The following is an 8988-nucleotide window of genomic DNA, read 5'->3' on the forward strand; positions in this document are numbered from 1 at the left end:
TCCAGGTGCTGGGATTACATATGTGTACCCCCATAGTCAGCCACATAAAACAAAGTCAGGTGAAAAAAGGATTTCCCATACTATGTGCCAGTGTTTCCTGTAATGAGGTAGGGACAGGGGCACAGCACTCACTGCTATGAACAGAGAAACATCAACTCTCTTTTTAACATGAGGGTTGTTTGTACTTGCACACTTAGAGTTGCTAAAACACTAGACACAGAAATTCCTAAGAGGCAGAATTGAAAATTGACCAAATCAGCTGGCCGTAGGATGATATCCACCTTTAATCCAGCATGTGGGAAGCAGGAGGATCTCAGAGTTCAAGGCCAGCTAGGCTACCTAGTGAGACCTGTCTCAAAAAAGAAAAAAGAAAAAATACTGAACAAGCCTGTTCTAATAAACAAACTTTTTCTCATTAATTCATTTATGTACTTATGTATCTATCTACCTATCGAATTATTTATATTTTTGGTTTTTTGAGACAAGGTTTCTCTATGTAGTCTTGGATGTCCTGGAACTCACTCTGTAGACCAGGCCAGCCTCTGCCTCCCAATTAAAGGCTGGTGTCACCACCACCTCGCACAAGCATTCTTTATATACCAAAGAGAAACTCAATATTCACTTAAGGCTATTGAATCCATGTTGCAAGAGTAAAAGCATTTAGTTTACTATGCATCTCAGAAAGAATTCCAGGTAAAATATACGCAGGAATATACACAAAGAATTCAGACTATAAAACTCTCCAGGTAATTAGTAGTCATATTAATATTGGTACAGTAGAAAAAATAGCTATCTCCTAGACTCTACCAGGAGTCTGACTGTGTAGCTTCGAGAAGGGGAGTTGTTCTGAGTGAGCAGAAGATGAGATTATTCTTCCAGTTCTCCCAAGAGCTCAACAAAGTCAGTGATATACCACTTGGCATTGTCCTTTACTTGCTGCCTGATCACATTTCCGCCAAATCCAATGAAAGCATCCTAAGAAGGAAAGGGGAGAGGGATTAACGTCCTTAAAATGGCTGCAGAGATGGCTCAGAAGTTACTCTTAACCTCTACCAAAGGTCCTGAGTTCACTACCACATGGTGGCTCACAACCATCTATAATGAGATCTGGTTACCTCTTCTGGCATGCGAGTGTACATGCAGGCAAAACACTGTATACATAATAAATAAATAAATCTTTAAAAAGGCAAACCCAGGGGGCTGGAGAGATGGCTCAGGGGTTAAGAGTACTGTCTGCTCTTCCAAAGGACCCGGGTTCAATTCTCAGCACCCATATGGCAGCTCACAACTGTCTATACCACCAATTCCAAGGGATCTGACACCTTCACACTAATGCACATAAAATAAAATAAATTATATAAAAAAAAAAGGCAAACCCAGAAACATATATAAAAATAAGTAAAAAAATATATGTAAGTGGAAATTTACCTATACACTTTAAAAAACACACATATGCACATGTGGTTTTTCTTCCTACCCCCAAGTTCCCAGAATAAAGACTCATGAGACTCAAAATAGTATGCAAACACCTAGGCCATACAGCCTAGGCTCTTCTCTGACTATCTAATATCTTAAAATAACCCATTCATTCCATCTACATTCTGCCACATGACTGGTTACCTATGCTCAGGTACCATGTGTCTGTCCTCTTCACATCTTGCCAGATGACTCTCTCCTGCCTGGCTCTATCCCAGAATCCTCTCTGCCTGCCAGATGCCCCAATTTCTATTTCCTGCCTCCGTTATAGCCATTAGCTTTTTTATTGACAGGTGATGCTTCCATACAGACACAAGACATTCCTTCTACACACACACACACACACACACACACACACACACACACACACACACTCAGTCTCATTCTCTGCCTCCAACTTGCTGATAAGATATAGGCCTCAGCTACTTCTTAGTGCTATGGCTGCCTGCCTGCCACCATGCTCCCTGCCCTAATGATAATGCACTAACCCTCTGAAACTGTAAGCAAGCCCCCAATTAAATGCTTTCTTTCCCAAGTTGCCTTGGTCATGGCATCTCTTCACTGTTCTTTCAATAGAACAGTGACTAAAACAGTTATTCATGAGTGTTCCTAAAGAGAATGTCTTTATGTGTTTTAGGTGCTCTGTGTTCTTATCATGATATCTAGCTATTCCTGTTTAACTTCTGTTGTAAACTTCATATGATTTTCAGGCAGACCCAGAAAAAAAAAATTAACACCTTAAAAAAAAAAAAGCATCCTTAAATACATACAGCGGGAGGGCAGGCTTCCATGTCCGTAGCTCCATCTCCGATCATGATTATTTTCTTAAAGTGAAATTTTTCCTTTAAAAAGCGAATAACCTTTCCTTTCCCACCAGATTCGGCTGTTGGCTGTGTCTCATCGAAACCTGCATATTCACCTGAAGAGAACAGTGAGGAAATATTAGATTCACGGAAGCAGTTTTACTCAGCCCAGCCTGTTCATACGGACAATACCCAAACTTAAAATATTAAGATTAAAATAGCCCTGGGCATGGGACCTGACCTCCCCCACACCCATTCCTGAGGAGGTAGCTCAGTGGATCATCTTGAGTTCAATTAGCTGCATCTTCTGAGCTGCTGTAGAGATCCTAAACATTGTTGAGATAGCAGAGCACCATAATTCAACAATACATCAATTTGTCACATTAATACACTAATAGTACCTAAAGGAAATACAAACTTACTCTCACTTTTGTTTCTGAGATAGGATCTCACGTAAATGAGACTATCCTTGAACTTTCCATGTCCTAGGCTGACCCTGAGTGTTCCACATATGGAGCACAGCCATCACAGGTGTGCACCTGGCCTTATGCCTGGTTCATTCGGTGCTTGGTATGGACCCAGGGCTTCCTGCATGTTTAGGCAAGCGTTCTACCAACTGAATCCTCTCCCAAGCTCCAAACTTATTTCTGTTCTTATGGAAACTAACACACTCATTAGCGGAGCTTGAGACTGGTTTGGTGTGTTTGAGACTGGGTGTCACTTTGCAGCCAGGCTCATGCAGAACGTGAAGCAATCCTCCTTCGGGCTCCCAAATGTTAAGAGTGTGTCCTTAGGCCTGGTTCACTCATTTGTTTTTTGCGCTGTTTTGTTTTTGTTGGCTTCATTTGTTTTGTTTTTACTTATTTATTTGTTTTTGTTTCTTTCTGACAGGGTTTCTCTGTGTAGTTATGGCTGTCCTGGAACTCACTATGTAGACCAGGCTGGCTTAGAACTCACAGAAATTTGCCTGCCTCAGCCTCCCAAGTGCTGGGATTAAAACTAGTTAGTTTTGTTTTTATTTTTAAAGATGGAGTTTAAGTAGCCAAAGATCTTCAATTCTAATCCTCCTGCCTCTACTTCCCAGTGCTGGGATTACCATGAGTATTCCCTTCCCCAGCTTCAGAATTTTTAAGTCAGTGAGATGGAGACAAGCATGCATGGCCCCTGCGTGGAGTCAGCAGACAGCTCTGGGAAGTCAGATCTCTCCTTCCATCTTTTTTTTTTTTTAAGACTTTATTTATTCATTACGTATACAATGTACTGTCTGCATGTACACCTGCATGCCAGAAGAGGGCACCAAATTATAGATGGTTATGAGCCACCATGTGGATGCCGGGAACTGAACTCAGGACCTCTGGAAGAGCAGCCAATGCTCTTAACCTCTGAGCCACCTCTCCAACTCCCTCTCCTTCCATCTTTATGGAGGCTCCAGGAACTGAATTCAAACCAGGCTTCTTTGGGGAGGGCCTTCATCTGCTGAGCCATCTCAAAGGCCCTCTTGGTTTCAAGACTACCAGCTACCCTATGATATAGCTAGAGAGCTCGTTTGTTAGTTAGTTTGTTGAGATAGGGCTACATGCAGCCCAGGCTATCCTCGGCCTTACTGTGTATCGTAAAATGATCATGAACCCCTGATTTTCCTGTTTCCACTGGTGGGAGCCAACCTGCCTGGTTTATGTGCCAACCCAGTACTTCCGGCAGGCTGGGCAGGCACTCTACCACAGGCCCAACCCAGCTGGAGAGTGCTCTTGTGTGCCACTTATTCTGGGTTTTCATTATTTATTTAGAATGAGAGAGACAGAGAGAGACAGTGTGTACACACGTTATATATGTTGAGTGCAGGTGTGGAATCCAGACTAAATTCAGGCCCTCCAAAGGAGCGGCATATACTCTTAACTGCTAAGCCAAGTCTCATCTTGGTTTTGGATTTTATTTTTTAAGTATTTTATTTTTTCTGTATACAGTGTTCTATCTGCATGTACACCTGCATGCCAGAAGACACCAGATCTCATTACAGATGGTTGGGAGCCACCATGTGGTTGCTGGGAATTAAACACAGGACCTCTGGAAGAGCAGCCAGTGTTCTTAAACTCTGAGCCATCTCTCCAGCCCCGGTTTTGGATTTTAGAAACAAAGTTTTGTTCTGTAGCCCAGACTGGACTCAAACTTGAAATCCTCCTGCCTCAGCATCTGCGAGTCCAGCATAACAGGAGCCCTCTTGAGATGCTATAAAAACGCAGCTGTGACCCCAGGTGTCCAGCACAGGGGTAATGCAGCAACTCACTAACCAAACTCCTTCTTGGGTCTACATTGCTCCAGATACAGTTTCTTAAAGATGGTAACATCACAAAATAAGCCAGACAGGCTAACATTTTAGTTTATATACAGATGGGTGACAACATACATATGCAAAGTCAAGCCAGAGCCTCAGCCTGCAAAACCTCAGCCTGTTTTGCACAGCAAAAAGGATCTCAATCAAAAGAGCCATTCACATGGGGCTGCTGGGAGAGCTCAGTCATTTGGAGTGCAGACAGCTCCTGCAGAGGACCTGACTTCTGTTCCCAGTACCCAGTGTCAGGTGTCTCACAGTGGCCTATAATTCCAGCTGCAGGAGATCTGACGCCTTCTTGAATGTGGTTTTATTTTTAAGATTTATTTATTTTTAGGTACGTGAGTGTTTTACCTGCATGCTTCTTTGTGGACCACGTGAGCGCCTGGTAGGTTCAGAGGCCAGAAGAGGGAATCGGATGCCCTGCAACTGGAGTTACAGGTAGTGGTGGGCTGTCCAATATGGGTGCTGGGAATTGAACCAGCGTCCTCTGAAAGAGCAGCTAGTGCTCTTAACCCCTGACCACTTCTCCAGCCCCCATAAAATGTGTTTAAAAGAAGAGCTCATGTGGGGCTGGAGAGAAGGCTCAGAAGTTAAGAGCACTGGCTCTTCTTCCAGGGGACCTGGGTTCAATTCCCAGCACCCACACAGCAGCTTACAATTGTCTGTAACTCCAGTTCTAGAGGATCCAGCACCCTCACACAGACAGACAGACATGCAGGCAAAACACCAATGCACATAAAATAAAAATAAATCTTTGAGGAAGAAGAAGAAGAATTCATGTACCTCTTAACTCCAGGGCCACCCACTATTTAAGTTACATCCCAACAGACACTATCTAGGACACTGAATGATAGAACAGGAAAGCAAAGAGATATACTACCATTAAAGCCGTACCATTGAAGTAGAATTTCAGCCTATTGGCAAACACATTGCTTGTTGGGATATTGAGCTTTGCAGCCACATGCTCCACGATACTCCTAAAGCCGCCAGATATGAGGAACACCTGGACATTCCGCTCCTGTAGGCGGCTCACCAGCTCCCTACAGAAAGAAACACAGATACCAATTATCAATTAATACAAAAAGAGAACATGAAAAAAAAATGCCAATTTTTTCTCTTGGATCCAATGCTGGAGGTCTGTCTATAAGGACAGTTCTACTATAGGATTAACATTTTATATGTTGGGGGCTGGAGAAATGGCCCAGAGGTTAAGAGCACTGGCTGCTCTTCCAAAGGTCCTGAGTTGATTCCCAGCAACCACATGGTGGCTATAACCATCTAGAATGAGATCTGATGTCATCTTCTGGCCTGCAGGTGTACATGCAGGCAAAACACTGTATACACAATAAACAAATAAATAAGTCTTTAAATAAAATCATTTTCTTGAACTTCTAGCCAGTCAGAGTGGCCATACTGAAGCCATGCACCTCTCTCTGCTTTTGTGTTCCTTTGTTGTGAGGTTGTTGTTGTTGCTTTACCCTTCTCATTGTCCTCTGGTTTGGCTGCTTGTTGCTTTTATGACACACCCCTGCTGTGTGGCCAGACTGGCCTTGAACTCCCAACAGCAGTCCTGCCTCAGCCACCCCCTTCATTTGTAGTCCAGGTGGTTTTTTGTTGGGGTGTCTGTTTTGCTGTCTGCTTTTACAATAGGAGCTCATGTGTCTGCGGGTTATTTTGAACTTCTGATCACCTGACACACAAGGATGAGCCCCACAAACACCCAGTTTGTGTGTGTGTCTGTTCATTCTGAGACAAGGTCTCATTAGGTAGCCCAAGTTGGCCCTGAACTCAACGTCCTCGTATCTCAGCTTCCTGAGTACTATATTTACAAATGTGCACCACCAATCCCATATGTGCTTAAGCTGGGCAGTGGCACACGCCTTAAGTTCCAGGCAGAGAAAGGCAGATTTCAGTGATCGAGGCCAGCCTGGTGTGCAGAGCAAATTCTGGGACAGCCAGGGCTACACAGAGAAACCCTGTCTCAAAAAAGAAAGAAAAAAAAGGTGGGAGGCAGGGAGAAAGAGAATAAAAAAGGAAAAGAAAGAAATTAATGAGTGGAGTTTTTCTGCTTTGGGTTACCATTGCACCACATTGAGATAAATTATGAAACCCCAGAGAAGCCTGGTGCATTGGAGGAAAGACAGGAGCAAGACCGGAGAGTAAGATAAGAGCAGATATAAGTACCAACAGAGCCACGCGGAAGGGCACCCCAAAATAACTTACTCTCAGGAGGAGAGAGCATCACAAGCCCAAGCTGATAAGAAGACATCATGCTTAGAGCTGTGCTTACCTTATGCCGGGGGTCAGGTGTGGCGGGTGCTCAGCTAGGAGCCTTTGCACCTGTTCCCTGGAGGGCTGGATCAGTGCCAGGCGCTCAGTGAGGGCATCTCTGAAAGGCAATGCTCCTCCCATGGCTCTCCGTGTCCTAGGAGGAAGACCCAAGGATCAGGCCAATCATCATAGCTGTCCTTGATTGAAGTCAACATACCTTCCCATGCCAGGACTTCTGGATAACCATCAGGAAAAAGGTAGTGCCACGAGCCCAGCTCTACAACAGACATGCTTGTGTGCTGCATTCAGGAGGCCTGCTTGAGAACTCACACCGATTCTCTGACACCATGTACTGTGCATCCACAGCCGGGTCAGAAACCCACACATCCGCAGGCAAGCACCTTGCTTGCAAACTGTGAACGTTCTTTGTTTGTTTTTGTTCTTTGAGACAGGGTTTCACTGTGTAGCCTTGGACTTGATTTGTAGACCAGGCTGGCCTTGAACTCACACAGATCTACCTATCTCTGCCCCCCTGAGTGCTGGGATTACAGGCGTAAGCCACTGTGCCCCACCCGTGAACGTTTATGACGGAGAAAGGAAATGAAGGCTGAAAGCCCCTGTTTCAAACGCAGCTGAGTGAGCAACAGCCATAGACCAGGAAGATGTCACTGCTGCAGAGTGTGGAGGGCAGAGGGAAGGGAAGGAAGGTTCTGACGTGGGATCTCTTTTCCACTGAAGCAGCAAGCACTGTACTTTCAACCATTTCGGGAAGCCCTGAATGTTTAGAGCCCTGGGCTATCTTCTTGGATTAATCATTTTCCCAGCCTGCCTAAGAATGTGTCTTGTCTGCAGAGACAACTGTTTTGCTTTCTTTGTTCCTGCTGCAATGTTTGCAGACGGATAAATGAAGACAGCACTCCAGCAAATTCAGTTCTGGACAATGAAAGGAAACACCTGGTGCTTTGTCTTAGTGCTGGACAGAAACAAAGCCAAGGGACTGAGACCCTAACCTAGCCTCTCATCAGTCATTCTTCTTTTTAACAGGGTGAATTCGTTCCCATCTCATAAAGGGAATATAGACCGTTCGTACATTTCAGACACGGCAGCCTCCACACCACAGAATTTGGCCAGCTCATCGATTCCTTCTTCCCTGATGACTGTGCTGTCGACATCAAAGCACACTGCATCTGCTGAGCAGAAGAGCTTCCTCAACTCTGAGTGCGAGACCATCCTGGGAAGAATTTTCTTCCTAGAAGAGAAAAAGAACTGTGCGGAAAGGGGCTGGGCAGGTGATGCAGTCAGACAGTGTTTGCCAGTGTGTGTGAAGCCCTGAGTTCCACTCCTACCACCACCTAAGTCAGGTGTAGTGGTGTATGCCTGTGATCCTGGCTCCTAAGAGTTAGAGGCAGGAGGATCAAGAGTTTAAGATTGGGGCTGCAGAGATGGCTCTGTGGTTAAGAGTGCTTGTGGCTCTTCCAAAGGGCACAGTTCAGTTCCCAGAACTCTCATCGGGCAGCTCACACCCGCCTATAAACCGCAGCTGCAGGGGACCGAACCATTACCCTCTTCTGGCACATGCATGTGCAGACATACACTTAAATAAAAATAGCAATAATTTTAAAAAAAGTGAGTTGCTGGCCACTCACACCTTTAATCCCACTGCTCAGGAGTCAGAAGAGGCAGGCAGATGTTTTGAATTTGAGGCCAGCCTGGTCTACAGAGTGAGTACCAGGACAGCCAGGGCTACACAGTGAAACCCTGTCTCAAAACACCCACAGAAAGAAAGAGAAAGAGAGATTAAGATCATCTTTTGCTACATAGCAAGTTTAAGGCCAGCCTGGGCTACATAAGACCCAGACAAAAATGGTGGTTGGGAGATGGCTCAATAGGTAAAGATGTCTGCCGCCAAACCTTAATCCCTGGAAGCCACATGGTGGAAGCGAAGAGAGGAATCATGAAAAGTTGTCCTCTGACCTCCACACTCCCACTGCGCTAAACATGTATCTGCATTCACACTCAAAAAAAACATTTAAGAAAAAGGAAGGAAGGAAGGAAGGAAGGAAGGAAGGAAGGAAGGAAGGAAGGAAGGAAGGAAGGAAGGAAGGA

The 8988-nt window shown here is 44.9% G+C and overlaps 1 protein-coding gene across 1 annotated transcript; it reads right to left on the reverse strand.

Moving 5' to 3' along the window:
- Window positions 1–645: 645 nt before the first annotated feature.
- Window positions 646–8131, reverse strand: Psph (phosphoserine phosphatase; the record flags this gene model as incomplete). The annotated part of the gene is given in 5 exon segments (XM_055613335.1): window positions 646–975; window positions 2247–2395; window positions 5506–5651; window positions 6902–7036; window positions 7973–8131. Coding segments are annotated over 5 exon segments (678 nt in total). The 3' UTR covers window positions 646–867.
- Window positions 8132–8988: the final 857 nt, after the last annotated feature.

The sequence above is a fragment of the Psammomys obesus genome, unplaced genomic scaffold (assembly GCF_907164565.1).
Source record: "Psammomys obesus unplaced genomic scaffold, mPsaObe1.curated_primary_1811, whole genome shotgun sequence".
Taxonomy (NCBI): Eukaryota; Metazoa; Chordata; class Mammalia; order Rodentia; family Muridae; genus Psammomys; species Psammomys obesus.